At 36.9% G+C, this 16,363-nt stretch overlaps 1 protein-coding gene across 1 annotated transcript; it reads left to right on the top strand.

Annotated features, from left to right (window-relative positions):
• The first annotated feature begins 1,407 nt into the window (after window positions 1-1,407).
• Window positions 1,408-2,941, top strand: LOC137190554 (protein S100-G-like). The gene is made up of 3 exons (XM_067600104.1): window positions 1,408-1,498; window positions 2,108-2,271; window positions 2,571-2,941. The coding sequence occupies exons 2-3, from the start codon at window positions 2,131-2,133 to the stop codon at window positions 2,718-2,720; spliced, it is 291 nt and encodes a 96-aa protein (XP_067456205.1). The 5' UTR covers window positions 1,408-1,498; window positions 2,108-2,130; the 3' UTR covers window positions 2,721-2,941.
• Window positions 2,942-16,363: the final 13,422 nt, after the last annotated feature.

The raw sequence follows: 16,363 nt of genomic DNA, 5'->3' as shown, positions 1-16,363 counted from the left end.
AACCTAAACCCTATATAACAAAACACACAAAGAAAATCTCATAATTATGCTACCTGCTCTGACCTTCCCATGTGATTCATTACCACACCAGTGCCAACAACAAAGACAGGTGTGGTTGCACAGCCGAGGAAGGAATTAATTCTTCTCTTCCAATCTAATCCAATCCAATAACAATATTAACTGACAATCTTGACTCTGACAGTCACACTGGGCAGGTTCCTTTCAGAGAAACTTGCTCAATGTAAAGAGCAGCCTATTGAAATGAAGTAAGTGAATTACTGGATACTTTGTGCCTCTAAAATCCTTCAAAAATAAGTGAAATACTGGATATTTTCACCTCTTTGGACCCCTGAAACCCTCTGAATTAATGAAATACTGGATACTTTTACCTCTTCAGACATCACTTCATTTTAAGGAGTCACAAGTGTGTCTATATATTTTCTATACTCTAAACCACTTAACATGATGAAAATGATCATGACATTTGATAAGGCTTATAGGCCTACTTTTAATATTCGGGTATTAGTTTTGCAATTTCTATTGCAGCTAAGCTGTATGATTATATCTCTTATCTTGCCAAATAATTTGTCATTTAAATTCTACTTCCTCTTGTTCTACCGGTTTTGCTTTTTAATTAAGAACTCCTCCTTTCTTATGTAGTTTAATATTCTTTTACCCTCCTCCTTTTTTCATTGGTCAATGTTCTCCTTGAGTGAGGCAGGGGCTCCTTTGCCTTAGATCACATCCAGACCTTTAGTAGATGCCGGTAGTTGAAGGTGACACCTCGTCTCCAAAGATCCCAGACCCTGTGGGAGGTGGTCTGTTCATTTGTGGTCACATTTTATGTTTTTCTTCCTGTCTCTTTTAGATTAAAAAAATGTCTTGAGTATTGTGTTGGTGCTATATTGACCCAAACTGGGTAACATTTTATCCCAGTGATTTTAAAGTGTAGACAGAAAGAAAAAGTATTTTCTTTGTCATTTGAGTGAACTAACTCTTTAAATTGACCAGGTGGAGAAGGACTGTGGTGTATTTGACGGGGGGAAGTAAACCTCCATGAAAGTATCATGACTCACAACTGTAATACAACCCACCAAATAGCCTTTAATCACACAACCCCTCAGTTATACCTTTGAGTAGAATTTATATTTCAGGAAACATTGAAATTTTCATCCAAGCTGAAGATGTATGCAATAATGCTGCACCTGCTACACCTCAAAAGTGAAAAAGGCAAAAGTAAACATTATTTTATTCATGCTGGCTTACAAGCCTGCCTCGCCTAATGTCCTTTTATAAAGAGCTGTTCTTCTTAACGGTCTGTTTGCTGTGCAGAACAAACAGCTTGTGGTTGCATTGTACATACCAGGTGACTCACCTGTTTGGAGGGAGGCACCCATCTGTTTTTGATTTTTTTTCACATAGAGAGGAGTGTATATAACTGATGAGATAAGAGCTGAAGCCACTTCCACTTCCTACTCCTTATACTGCGAGTATCCAGGTGAGTTCTTGCTGTTGGTTTTCTATCATGTTAGGTTCAAACCTTCAATATTTAAAGTAGTCGGATCTGAGGTGAGACTTGAAAATATGATTTTAGATTATAGAGGAATGTTAATGATGTGTCACAGGCTATTTTTTTTCTACATTATTATTATTATTATTATTATTTGGGGGTCCTCTGTTGCACACGCTCTTGTATATACTGGATTATCCAACTAGTATTACAATTTTGTGTGCAACTGAGAAAGCATACATTAAAGTACATGAGTTTTTTCATTAAAAATGCAAATAACAAAAGATTCAAACAAGCTTCAAAGACCGCAGTAAATAAAAATGAAAGTTAGAGACTAAAATTAAAACTAAACTTATGAGCTGAAGGCAAGTCAAGTGTAACTTAGAGAGAAGGAAGAAATCCATGTGAATTATAAAACAGGGATATGTTAAGTTATTACAGTGAATAATATAATTATTATTAACAACACTGAATTGTTTTTCCTCCAGCTACACAAATATTTACTCTTTAGCTTTCTACAGCTCTAGTAAATGACAATAAAATGCCATTTCAGAACTACAGTTGTTAATTTGTGACTCTCTTGAATTGTCTTTCTAGGCTTTGATTGCAATACTGAAAACATGCCTACCAAACTTGAAGAAGGTATGATGGTCCTCAGGGAAGCGTTCCACTCCTATGCCTCAAAAGAAGGAGACCCCAAAACGCTGAACAAAAAAGAGCTGAAGACGCTGATTGAGACAGAATTCCCCAGCTTCTTATCAGTGAGTGTTTCTTTTTAACACATTTTCAGTGCAAAACTTCAGTCCCTGCACATTACTTAGTTAATGATAAACTGCATGTCAGAGTTTTTCCTCAATATTTTAGGCTTGGTGACGCTTACGATGTTTTTAAAGGATAAGACTGTCAATATTCTATATCTTTTTTTAATTAACTCTGCAAAAAGGCCAAAACTAACATTGAGTGACTCTTAATACTTTTCAATTTTCAGTATTGAAAATAAATGGATAACTGACCTTAGTGCCTTTTTATCTCATGATTTTACCTCATGCGTCTGTTTTAGGACTGCAAGGACCAAGCATCACTCGATGAGTGTATGTCTGATCTGGATTTCAACGGCGATGGTCAAGTGGACTTCAATGAGTTTATGATGGTGCTTGCTACAGTGACTCTGGTGTGTCAGTTCATGGCAGAAGAGATGGGCGAGAATTAGAGCAACTGTGACAACCTGGAAGTCTTCCATTTAAATTCAATCCATTTGAAATTCTTAATAGCATTTACACAGTAACACTGTTCATCATGTTATAGATGTAATGGTTTGAATTGTTTCTTAATCACAGAAACTTGTAATGTTGCTAAAAGAAACACCACTGACGAATCAATAATTTATGATTTTGTCCAAAGCATCATCTCAATAAAGATGTTATACTGGTTTCTCAAGTCTGTTATTTTTGGAAACTAAACTGGTTTGCTCAGTAATGTCGTAAAACCATGAGCACTACCCAGTGTCTGTTGTGGGTAATTCATGTGAACCTGATGACCCTACATCATCCTTTCCTCCCAGTTCAACGGAGAGAATATTTGCAAACCATTTGAATTAATCTTGTCTTTGAATATATATGATTGTTTTGCATAGGTAGATACATGTAAGGTGAGTAATGACTCATGGTTTGACCTTTTCTCCACAGTGATTCAATAGCAAAGGTCCTCTGAAATAAGAGAAATAAGCTGCCTGACAATTACATGAATCCTACAATAGACTGTTTCACGGCAGACATTTTGACTTGTCATAAAGAGAAATGAAACAGTCTGAGGCACAGCTATATTTATAAAATAGATAATTAACTAATTAATTAATCTAAACTTTATTTACTGTTTGCCTGGTGGTCCAATCAGAGCACTCTACTCTCTTTTGTATGGACGCTCTGTGTTCTCAGGACAATGAAAGCAAAGGCAGAAAGCCAATATGTACACAAATATTAATTCACTAACCAAGACCACGCCAAGAACAATATGGATTTCGATGGTTTAATTGAGATAATGAAAGAGAGCTGAGACGTTGATGGATAGGTTGGAGAACCTGATGAAGGGATTAGAGATGGAGGGATGAAGTGATGGGGGAGGAAATGGGTGAAGGGTGAGAGTTGCAAACTGAAACAAGAAGGGAGATGAACGGATAAGGTGTGCCTAAATACTCTGTTGTACGGAAGTGGGACGTGTACAAGGCGTGGTCTTTGTTCCCAAACATTGTTTATAAATCTATAAAACTCATAAATGGAGAGATGGTGAAAAAGGGCTTTAATAAAATCTCAATACAACAATATATAATGAAGGCCTTGTTAACCTTAAAGATCTGCTCTTCATTCAGGTTTAACCATTGCAGGAACAGGAATAGACAGTGACAGACTGAACATTTTAAAACCTGCAAAACCAGGTGATCTGTTTCTGCTGCAGATTATTCTCTCTGACTGGAGAAAAAAAAACATTTAATGGCCTTTTTCACCAAGCTATGTTTTAAATTTGGGGTCCTCCAGATTGAGACACTCCTGAAATCAAGTAAAACAGTGAGTTTGCCTATAGAATAGAAGAGAAAAGATGATATACTAAGAAATGCAAGTCTCTCCTACTGTAACTGACAGAGGGAAGACTACTGTAAAAGTCACAATGATGAGATATCAAGCCTTCTCCTGATATGATACAGATTTCTTTATCCCGCTAAGATACATAAAGAGAAATGTCAAACTTTGAAAGTTTTTTGCAGAAATGGCAGGTGCTAATACTGCTAACACTTATCTAGAGAGACACTGAGGATATTCACACTTCCCAGCAGGCAGAGCAGTGAAACTGATTACAGCACAGTCAGACAGCTTAATGAAATGCAGGGTTTGACTCCAGCACAGACGTGTGACAGGACGGGGTTGCAGAGCCTGACAGAGGCAGCCTCACATCAACACAAGCGGGGTGAAGAAACATTTGTGGACCAAAACAGCCCTGAAAAGGTCAGCGCACAATACAGTCTGGAGAAACTCAACACAGGCCCTTACACAGTCGTGAAGCTTCTTCAATTATGCACCAGCAGCTACTCTGATAGTCATTTATGCTGAAACTCCTCCGAAATAAAAGCTCTGGTGTCATGATACTGCAAAATACTGTAAAATACAAAGCAGCAATATGGTTTGCTGGTCTAAGATAGAGAGAAAGACCATATCAACCAAGCAGCAGCTTTATTAACATGCAGCAATAGTGCCATCAAGTGTATGCAAGTGACACCTACAGGTAGATGACTGTACCGACATTAATAGTGTTTATTAAACGCTATCTCCTCCGAGGGCGTAAATGGTATCGGCTTCCAACTGGAAGCCGATACCATTTACCATGTACCAACTTGGTACATGACTTATGACACTGTGCTGAATAATAGTTGTTAAAAACTTTGTAATAACTTGAACGGTTTGGATTTTATAAGCCCTGAAAGTTGAGCCACATTGCTCAAAAACAGTAAAAGATAGAAAAGTCATGTAAATTCAAGATTTGCAGGTCGAAGTCTCGTGATTCATTTAAAGTTCAAATGAAGTTTGTATCTAAAACTATGTGGAAGCAGTCAATGTTCAAAAAGGTGTGGGTTCACTCACACTCTCCATTCAAATATATGAGTATTTTTCTGTGTCCAGCTGCAGTTACTTATTGTGTCTACACACCTGACAGTACACATTTCAATCAAACTTTCAAAATAAAAGCACACCACACTTGTAAGAAATATCCCTCAGTTTTATAAAGCAAAATGATTTCATTGTTATTGTTATGATTATTATTATTCTGCCCCCCCCCCCCCCCCAGATTAAAAATATAGACCTGAAAATGTGCATGATATGTTTTTTTAATTTAATCCATGGCAGGGTGGGGAAGTCAGAAAGTAATGAGAGACGACTAAGATAAGGTTCAAGATAATGCTAGCCTGCCATCTTGATAGTGCCCGACTCTGCCTAACTCCTGGCTAGTCCAAAATAGGCAAAGAGGTGGAGCTGAGGTGGTCTGAATGAAGCCTGGTAGCTGAAACAAGCCACCTAGCAGCTAGCAACCTGTCACTGAAAGCAGGCACATCCTTAATATGCATAACTTTACAGCTTGATAAAATTTAAACGGGTGGGTACAGTTGTCATGATAGGGGAAATTAGCTATAGAGACCAAAACCGTTTTTTGGACGAGGCTGTAAACATGTTTATTTCTGCTGTAAAGTTGGACATTTTAATATGGGAGTCTACGGGGATTGACTCGCTTTTGGAGCCTCAAGTGGCCATTTGTGGAACTGCAGTTTTTGCATTTCCTCTTTGGCTTCATTTTTCAGCCCTGGAGGTTGCTGCTTGACCACCACCAATACCAACATTCTCAGTTACAGAAAGGTTGAAAATAAATTGCGAAGGAGGCCACATGACTGAGTTTGCCTGGGACCCCAAATCACTAAATCCGCCCCTGTCTGTAATAATACATGATAGCAAAAAGGCTGAAAATGTTTTATTTTTTCAGAGTCTGGACGACATCCGTACATAGTTCCCATGAAACTCACATATTAGTGTCGCCGTACATTTTATATACTATACTTAACTGTGTTGGGTGTTGAGCTCTCTGTTGCTGTTCATTTTTTGTTATGCTGAGTCAGCAACGTAGGTTTTCAAAATCAACAATACAAATAGCAATGCAAGCGATGCTTACAAAACATTTTTGATTGATTTTTGAGTTCGCTATTGGAATTTCAGTGATTAAATATAAGATAATAATACATTAGCCAATGTTTGTTTTATATAATATAAACAAACACAAAAAGATTTTCTTAAATGTTGTTACTTGGTTTATTTTACACTTGAAAATTTGTCTGTGTTGTCTGGTGGACAAACTATGTATCAGTGAAACTGATTCTTAATGATGAACAAATCTTTTACTGCAATTTCTTCACTTTTCAGCCTACATTTACACAGGCATGTATATATCTGTGATAAGCTAATATATCAGTCAGTACATCTTAACTGAGTAGCATCATCCACCCTTTTAATATTGTCATTGTCACAAGGAATATGGAAAATGTCATCATACTTTCCTGCACAACATATGAATCAGTTTGATTATGCTCTAATGTCTTTACTTTATAAAACTGACCAGTGGTATAAATCAGATCAATACAGCTCATTTACTTTAGTTGTGTCAACAGTGTCTGGATCTCCAGAAAGCAACATTTCTTATAAAAAAGCATCAATTCTTTCTGTGTAAAAAAAACAAAACAAAACAAAACACAGCAGTCCACCTAAAGAACAGAATCCTACAGGCATGCAGTTTGAACAGCATCATAATATTATTTGTTCATTATTAGTTTGACAGCTTTCAAATTAAAGATGCCAAATCCAGATTATTGATCACGTGTTGTCTTGATCTGAGTAAGCTCAAAAATCATCGGTCGATCACGGTTACCCTGGTTCATAAAAATGTGGTAATATCTCAGTTTGATGAGATAATCTCAGACATTCTTGATTTTATTGATCTGGCCTGAATTTGGAGATATTGACACATTTTGGAGAAAAATTCTAAAGTGAATGAAAATTCATTGCAAGTGTGAGATTTAATCAGTTTTCAAGACTTTAGTGTGAACATGCATGTGTTAACATGTGATCAGTTTATAACTTCATAACAAAACAATAACCTTCAAAAAATCATTTTTAGTACTAATTTATTATTAGTACTAATTTTCTATATTTTTGGCAGAAAGTCTTTGTGCGTGCATGACTCTCTCGACATTCTCTTTCTGAAAGGTTCTGACTGTCAGTTAAAATAAAAGAAAATCTGCTTGCTTCAGTCGTTACAAGTAATATATATATATATATATATATATTAAATGCATCAATTCAGTAACTGTGACATTGCAACAAGTGAGATATTAAGCAAGGCAATTTTATGAATATACCACTTTAATGGAATTACTGTTAAACTTAGGAAAAACAATCAAGAATCAAGTATCTTTTAGTAATTAAGTCTTTGCAGTCTTGTTCCCTAGTGTGTAATGATCATTACAATCTCAGCATGCAGCTCAGTATGGCTGCAGACATCTGTTGAAGACAAAAATAATCTTTACAAATAAGTAAGTGAAGATGGTGCTAGTGTCTAATAATTAATTCTTTCTGATTAAAGAAATAACGACAAAATATCTCAGATAATAAAAGGATAAAAGGACATGGAGTTGGGACAGTTAGACAATTAATTGGTTGATAATATTTTCTATAAATCCTATTTCCCTGGCCTAAAAAGTAGTCAGATTTATATATACAGTAAGTGTTTATTCCCAGAAAAAGATACTGACATTATCTCAGTGAAGAAGTGATATAAGCTGTAATTGGAAACAACATACAGTACAGAGACTGACCAGCAGATGGAGACACAGACTTCATTATAACCAGCAGTCTACACAGATCCACCAGTCAACCAGAACCCCTTCACCCCCCTGACCACCCTGATGAAGGCCCTGTGAGGTCGAAACCGGTTGTTGTTTAACCAATATGCCCAACTAAATAAAGGTTTTTTAATACAACATCTCTCCTTGCTCTGCTTAAGAGTGGCTGAAGAACATTTTGCCCCTCTCTGAACCCCTTGATGTTGGCTGTCACTGAACTTTATTGTCCTGATTTCTTTTGTGATCTGTGGTTGGATGGATGAAATTTGTGCTTTTATTTAATTTTTGATATAAAACACTTTTCTTACAAGATGAAAAGGTGACGTCTTGGTAATAAAAGGTTGTTATCCAATAACACCAGCACATATGGGCATTCTTACCAGTTTATGTCATTCAACATATTGATGATTTGACTCAACATATTCAATATTTTTTGTGATACATTACCACAGTTATTTGTCTAAATACGTAGTGTTTTACATAGAGATTAACAAATCTCTTTGTCCACACCTTGTTCACATGATGTAAATGTAAATAAAGAAGCTGCATTTTTCTTATACTGCAGTATAGAGTCGTATGTATGATAAGGAAAAATGTAAGATCTGTTATTTTGTTGTAACATAACCCTGTTTGGCTGCTTAGCACTTGTTCCTGTTTTCACTTTAAATGTTATAAGAGAAAAGACTTTTAGGATGAGGACTGTGTTTGGCAAACATAAAGTAATCTCGCATAATGTTGCTGGGGTTGCTATCAAATCTGAGCAGGGCAGAGCTGCTAATGTTAATAAATGTGGGTAAATACTATATGGTGGTTGCACTAGTTGTGAATGGGGCTTTTATGTAAGCTGTAACCCCAAAGACTAGTTAATGTGCTCCTTGGCCTTGGAACTAACGCTTGATTACTACCGTATGTAGTAAGCTAGTTAGCCACACATGCTACCATTTGAAGCTGACAATAAAGCAAATTATCCCACTGTTTAATACGTTTTTTACACTTTTCCTCTTAAGTTTTTGGTTTAAAACACCACCCTCCCAACTCTTTAAATTCATAGTATTGCTCTTGCTAGAGCCCCATGCACACTGGTTCGACGTGTTGGAGAAATCCAAACCTTGCCAGACCTGCCATGCCCTCTTATGGTTGCTACAGTATGCTATGATTGCACAACATGATATATTTAACCCAAGAGAAGCACTCAGACATGAAGGCGTTGTAAATGTTTAGACAAAGGCAGTTTATTGTAAAGTTGTAGATGTAGCAGATTCTGATCGGCGAAGCGCGGTAGGTGACGATAACAGTGGCTGAGCCAGAGCAGGTCAAATGAGGCACAGAGCCGAGCAGGTAGACTGGGATGATTAGTGGATGAGCAACAGGTGTGCAGGTGAGCTGGATCACCACTACCCAGGCTGAGACACACACAAGCAGAAACAGAAACAGAGACCAACAGGGGACAAGGGAGGGGAAAACTGTGGGAGACAACAGGAATGAGGGAGAGACCCTGACTAACCATAACGCTATCTCTGTTTGGGTTAGCAGTTATCGTTGATTAACCACAAAAATATTTGGGAATATGCATCATGTAAACGCAATGTAAACCGAAACAGGTTTATATAGGTTCAGGTAATAATGCAGATGTTACATTGTGTTTTAGTGCTGCATTCAGTATACAAAACCTTTTTTGCAAAATCTGCAATTAATCTCATTACCACAAAGGAAAAATAGTAATTATTATAACTTTTAATGCAACATACTAAGCACAAGGGAGGAATTAGCTCTCATCCTAATTGTCTGTCTTTGAAACATTAAATAATAACTGTACATCATGCTGATTAGGAGAATGAATGAATGAAATCACTGATTTACATTTCAAAACAAACTTTGCATTATTTGTGTGTAAAGATCTCTTCGTACACTGTATGAAGATAATGTGTTTTAAAGTGTTTTTCCCATCCCCTCGCTCATCCCCTTCATTCATGTGACACATTATCAAATTATCCAGAACTGATAGCATACACAGTCTTAGTCAAACATGACACAGTGGTGCCACATGTTAACTGGCAAGTGGTGTGTTTAGGACCGAGATGGACAGGAAATGTGCTATGGGTGAGAGTCATACGGAGATTCAATATCCTGATGTTTGGAGTGATAGCTGATGGGAAGTGTTTACACATACGAGTGTAATGCAATAAAATCATATTTAAAGAGTTGTATGTGAAACTAACCATGTGGCTTGTACTGATGTAAGCATTACTAACACACTTACACACCAATGCACATTAAACATAAGTGTGTGCGTGTGCATGTGTGTCATCAAAAGAGTGTGTGTGTATCCTGATGAAGTCCTGAAAATGAAATAAGGATGATAGTCCTCTGTCACAAGTCAGACGCGATCAGATGTAATAGAAACAGTATAAAATATAAATATATATACAAATGTCATAAGAATATACATAAAAATATTTTTTTCCTATAGAATCTGCTGGTTAGATTTTGATCTTTTCATGTAAAACCTTTAATTACATGTCTGTAATTTCCTTCCTGGAAAGAAAAATGTAATTTGATACTAATAGAGTATAGAGAGTATAGTGGTATACTTCCAATTCATTTCTAATTTCCAATATATTTCTTCTATAATTTATAGTTTCTTCTCAGTGTACAGCACATCAGCAGAACATGCAAAAATGTGAACTTTGTCTGAATAATTAAACATACATGGAGAATAGAGTTTCAAATAATAATAATAATGTATAATTGATTATTTTTTCTCTTGGGTTTAAATAGAGCAGATCTTTCAAAAAAAAAGAAAAAAAGATTCCTCCAAAAAAATCATACTTAACAACTCTTTATAAAGTTAAGACAACTAACTAAACCCATAGTCTCATAACTTTGTCTTCAGTTTCCCTATGTTTAGTACCACTGTAACGTAACCTCACATCCATAGCTCTTTCTAGGAAACATTTTAGGAAATAACAAACCCATGTGAGAGGGTTTTATAGTCTGAAAACCATGAATATTCCATAGAAAGTTTCATGGGAATCCAAGTGAGAAATTCACATAAATTTTCCTCACCAGAAAAACAGCATTAGTCATTTGTTAAAACGCTTCAAATGTCAAAGCATTTTCTTGTGGTCATGTGAATGGTGACTGTTTTCTGCAGAAGCAAAGGCAGAAGTAGGATTATGTTTTTCCAGCACTGCAAAACATCTCAAGGAGGGACATATGGTGGATTTTTGGGTGCATTAAATGTCTGGGTTTGATAATCAACTTTCTCTTAGGCATTAAGAGTGAACCTTTACCAAGTAGCAGTTGTCAACACTTAGGCAAACCTTAACCAGAGAGGTGGCAGACTTGAAATATGCTCATAAGAGTTGTTTAATCTGTCAAACTGGTTGTTTTGGAAGGCACTAACAAAAAAGGGTATTTTGTGAATTTGTGATAAGAGGACTCATTAATTTATAAATGAAGTCTCAATTCATGGGTCCAGATAAAGGTGGCGACTGGATGAGCTTTCATTTTCGGTTGCCATCTTTGTTTCGGTTAAGGAGATGCTGCTTGTGCAAAGATTCAAAGTTCAGCTGGAAAATATGAGAACAGACCTCTGCTAGCTTTAAAAAGGTTATAGATTGAATATAAAATATAATCCTCAGTTACGATGTGAATGGTGAATGAGAGAGTTCGGAGAAAGACTGAATTCATCTTAATGAGTGGAAAGTTGTTAAATCGATCTAATTGGAAAATGACATTGTGGAGTGGAAGTATTACTCTCCTAGTGATATATTTGTGGACAAATGCCTTTTTATGTTCATTCCATACAATGTTTGCTTACAGGTCTGCATGACGCTCATGTAGGAGGGCAGAGTGTGTGTCTACATGTGTACTGACCCAGTTAGCCATTAACAGACGGAGCATGTTGTATTACCTTCCTTTATTTGTTTGAACTGAAGTAAAACCTTCTTCTGTAATTTTACCTCCAATTTTCGTTTCCCAGCTCCCTCCCTCCCTCCTCCTGTCTACTCACTAGAGCTACTCACCGTTTACTGGGAAGAAACCATCAGCACACTGGACAAACACCAGGCTGGAACATGCTGTAAACTTTTTTATGGGAATGGTTTTTCCCCAAGAAGGTATTTTTTTTCAGTAGGTCTTCATGTGTCTAAAACTTTGATCTGATCCAAAAAAAAACATGCATAAATCCATTTTCACTTTCTTCGTTAAGCACTTTGAGCTGCATTTTGTATGAAAAGTGCTATACAAATAAAGTTAATATTATTATTAATAAAAAGAGCCCCAATCTCAAAAGAGCCTAAAGATGATTAGACACACTCAAAAAACAATGGACTCGAACAGACCCAAAAAAAAAAAGAGAGAAAAGAGCAACAATACATATAATTTTTCCTGCACTCCACATCATGTGATCAGAGCTGATAACAAGTCTACTCAAGTGACAATATAGTTGGACGCAAATCAGACCAAGTTACACTGAATATAATTTCAACCCAGCTCATCTCACATCCTTGGTCGGGTCTCAGAGTTATTAGTAGCCCAGTGGAAGACCTCTTGTTTTCCAGACCTGTTTGTTTGTCTGTGTTCACATTGCGTATCTATACCACATTTAATTGTAACCGAAAAAGTCAAACTCATGGTGATGCCAGAGGAAAAGTGAGATAATGTAGAGATATTTTACTGGATAAGGGGGAAATTTAACCTGCTGGTGTCACTAGGGGGCCACCAAAGTCAATAGGACTGAAGTCATGGCAATCCAATCAATAGGGGTTGAGATATTTCTGTCTGGACCAAAGTGGTGGACCAACAGACAGACCAACATTGCTAGGCTGCTAGCATGACTAAAAATTACTTGGTTATGGTTAGGGAAAGATTGTGGTCATGGGTCAAAGAAACCAGCATTGGCTGTTTGTACGTAATACATGGATGCGAACAGCAGTCTCCAATTTCGAAATCTTGTGCTATGTTGACCAAAACATCTATCTCGCCCCCCCTTCCCAAGAGGTTTTGCACTGCTATAACTTTTTATGATTAAGGATTTAATGCCTGACAGTAAAAAAACCTTTTCACACACATTGTTCTGAAGTGGAAAAATTGATTATATGGATTATTTTTGCCGAATAACCTCAAACAAAGGTAGAAACTGTGACGCTTGGAGTCTGGTCCTCGTTATCATACGATACTTAAAGTTTACTGCTAGGAGTGAAAGAGAGTTATCAGTGCATCCCTGCTGTTTGCATAGTTTCTCTAGTGAAAGATGGACCTGGACAAGCAGCGATAGGACTCAGGTCAATGTTTACCTCTCACCTTTCTTATCAAGCTAGGAGTTTGCCCTCCGCCCAGACAGAAAGCCCCTCGCCTCTCCCCTTAGTGTTGCCTCCCTTCTGTTCACAGCGGTTTCAGCTGTTGGGCAACAGATGATACAACACTGACAAAGAGAGAGCTGTGAGAGCCGAAACCACAGAAACACAAAACACAGATGACGTTACGTTTGAATCCACAGCATGCCGAGGGCGGACTAAAAGGCAGAAGAATGTGTATTATGAACATGATAAACTAAGCACTGTGTTGTTGACTATTAACCTTTTTCAGAGAGGTTAACCCTAATCCTAAATGTAATCCAACATTAACTACATGCCTTTTTATCTCTCTTTTTGACCTCTGAGTTCAACCTCCGTCCTGCTCCACCTGTGTTCCCCCCTCTCTTTACTTGCAGGTGTAGTCATTCAAAAGGAGAAGTCCACCTTAAAACGCTGTCAACAACTGCCATGGTTATATGTAACATGCCCATTTAGGAGTTTAGTGTTCTCATGGAAGAAAAGAAAATGTGATGTGTGGATATTTTCCAACAACTATATTGTAAGATTTAAGGTTTGATTTCGGTTTATTACAACTTGTAATTTTTGAGTTTTCCATCTGAAATTAATTCAACTGATTTGAGTTTATAGTTCAGGACAAACTTGACAGTGTTTACACACAAACGCCAAGGTTTTGAGAGCATACAACTGTTAAAAGAATTTCTTCGTAATGACCATTAAACAATAGAGACCGGAGCCGAAGTATCAAAATTTTAACAGAATTTATTTTCTTGTACAAGAAGGAGCGTTTTGCAGCGCAACCTTAAGTGGGCGTTACAGTTCTTTTCTTAATCTATCAAATACAGACTTATAAATAACGTCATGTTTGTTTTCAGTTCTCCTGTCCAAATGCCATCCTGCCCAACTGACCCTGAGATTACATGTCTCAAAACCATGCTATCAAAAACATGCACTTACTTAAGAAAACAAACAATGAATTAAAAATTATTGCATATGTCCATTTCAGTTTTAACCCCAATGCTCTGTTTGGGGTTCTGGAGACCCCAGGATCTATTTAACTGCTCAAGAAACATACTTAACATTGGTCCTGGCAAGTACATTTCTGTAATCTTATCCTAAAAGTCTCTTACTTTTTTCTGTGAGGTTCAGCAGATTCAGCAAACTCTTCAAACTGAATAAACTTGTTGTAAATTACTCATTACAGCCTGAAGACTGTCACCTGTTCATGAGAAAGTGTGTATTTATGATATTTAATCATTAGCACAATCAATGCCTTGAAAATGGCTATATATGGTCACTTGTTCTGCTGTTTGTGGGCACGTTTCATTTATAGTAATGTTACCAAAGAATAACAATTTCCGTTGAATACTCCTGTGGTCAGAAATCAGCAGAAAAACAAAACAAACCAAGTTTATAAGACTAGTAGGTGACCTTAAACCATTTGAAAATATAAACACAGCTACCAGTGATGTGTCATTTGAGTAGTGTTGTACTGTGTTACAAATAAAGAGGAAACATAAAGTTGACATGAAGTTAGATGCTAAAAATCCTCCTTCTAACATAAAGCAGTATATGGTGGTCAAAGGGTATAACAGTCAAGAAGATATTAGCTGAGAGAATATTATGAAACACAATGCATAACTTATAACACATGAAATATTTTCACATATAACAATGCTTTATGATAGGGATGTGCAGAGGGTCCAGTATTTGTATTTGTATCTGTATTTGTTGAAGCAGCAAAATTATTTGTATTTGTATTCAAATAAAAGTGGAAAGAGGCTTAAAAATTCTGTTTTTGTTTTTATTACGCTTTTAATTTTAGAAAATTAAAGTGTTACAATAAGTGTTCATGAGGCGTGTGTCAGTAGCTCAGCTTTATCTCTGGTGAACACCCCCAACTCTGGGAGTGATGTCCAAATTAGGAAATGTGCGTCATGCAGCAGGTGGATGTGACTCCCCTCATTAAGACCTGCTGATAGACGTCACAGTGGAGCAGTGGACAGAGACTGAGATAGCGATGTAACCGACCTGTGCGCTGGCATTTGACATGGTTTATTTTTATTTAAACAAATAATTTTAAAAATGTTTGTATGAAACAAATATTCGTAAAAAAAACCCCACTATTTGTGCTTTGCTGAATAACGTATTTGTATTCGGGCACACCCCTACTTTATGGACACCTTCATTAAATGTGCTGCCCAGTTTGTGGCAAACAGAACAGTTCAGTACTTTCCTACATATTTTGTTTTAGTAAAGTCAAAAGAAAAGAAAAATATATATGTTTAAAGGAGAAAAATAGGTGAATTTTGCCATTTTTACAATAGTTATTATACATACAACAGTGGGTTTGTGACCCAAACAATGAGAAAGTAGTTCAAGAAAACACAAGGGTTAAAAATGGTGCACGTTTTATTGACTTGACTCTTCATCGCCTTACATAATCTTTGAACTTTTAAGACTTTGTAACTCTGTCCCTATTGATGCCATGTCATTCTTACTAACTAAACACAGTGACATATTTTGTACGTCAATGGTACGTGACTCTGTATGTGTGTGTGTACGCGTGACGAATCAAGTTCCTGACCCTCGCAACAGTCAGGACAAAGGTAGTCGTCGCACTGCAGACAGAGAGTCGGCAGGCGGAATGAACACACAGATAAATTATATCGACTAATGGCTCATCAAACTGTCATACCGAGCCCAGAAAATGCACGTAGCACTGTGCAGTAACAGAAGAAGAAGAAGAAGAAGACAGAGACACAAGGAAAGGCTATACTTAAAGTGCCGGATGTGGGCCGTCACTCAGGATTGCTCAACATGACATACGACCCGTACAGGCTGTCCTGACAGCAAGATGTTTGTGTTGATGTGATGTTTTAATGTGTGCGTGTTATAAAATATCTGGAGGAAGTTTTTTTTTTTAGAAGGGTTAACTTTCTTTGGACATTCAGTTTATTTGAAGCCATGTAGTCTGTAAACATACTCTCATTTTCTGTAGTTTTTATTTAACCGCCAATACTGCAGTTGGCTGCTATGAATGTAGAATGTCCCTGAAGCTGCCAGAGGTTGTTGCTCAAGGGACTCTGAAACCTAGAAATCTGA

Source organism: Thunnus thynnus, chromosome 10 (assembly GCF_963924715.1).
Source record: "Thunnus thynnus chromosome 10, fThuThy2.1, whole genome shotgun sequence".
NCBI classification, from domain to species: domain Eukaryota; kingdom Metazoa; phylum Chordata; class Actinopteri; order Scombriformes; family Scombridae; genus Thunnus; species Thunnus thynnus.
The sequence above is the reverse complement of the archived record's forward strand: the minus strand, read 5'-3'. Positions and strand labels throughout refer to the sequence as shown.

Excerpts from the sequence above, each read along its gene's own strand:
- LOC137190554 (XM_067600104.1), top strand. The coding sequence starts at position 2,131 with ATGCCTACCAAACTTGAAGAAGGTATGATGGTCCTCAGGGAAGCGTTC. Across the intron at positions 2,272-2,570 it reads AATTCCCCAGCTTCTTATCA|GACTGCAAGGACCAAGCATC; the intron begins GTGAGTGTTTCT and ends CGTCTGTTTTAG.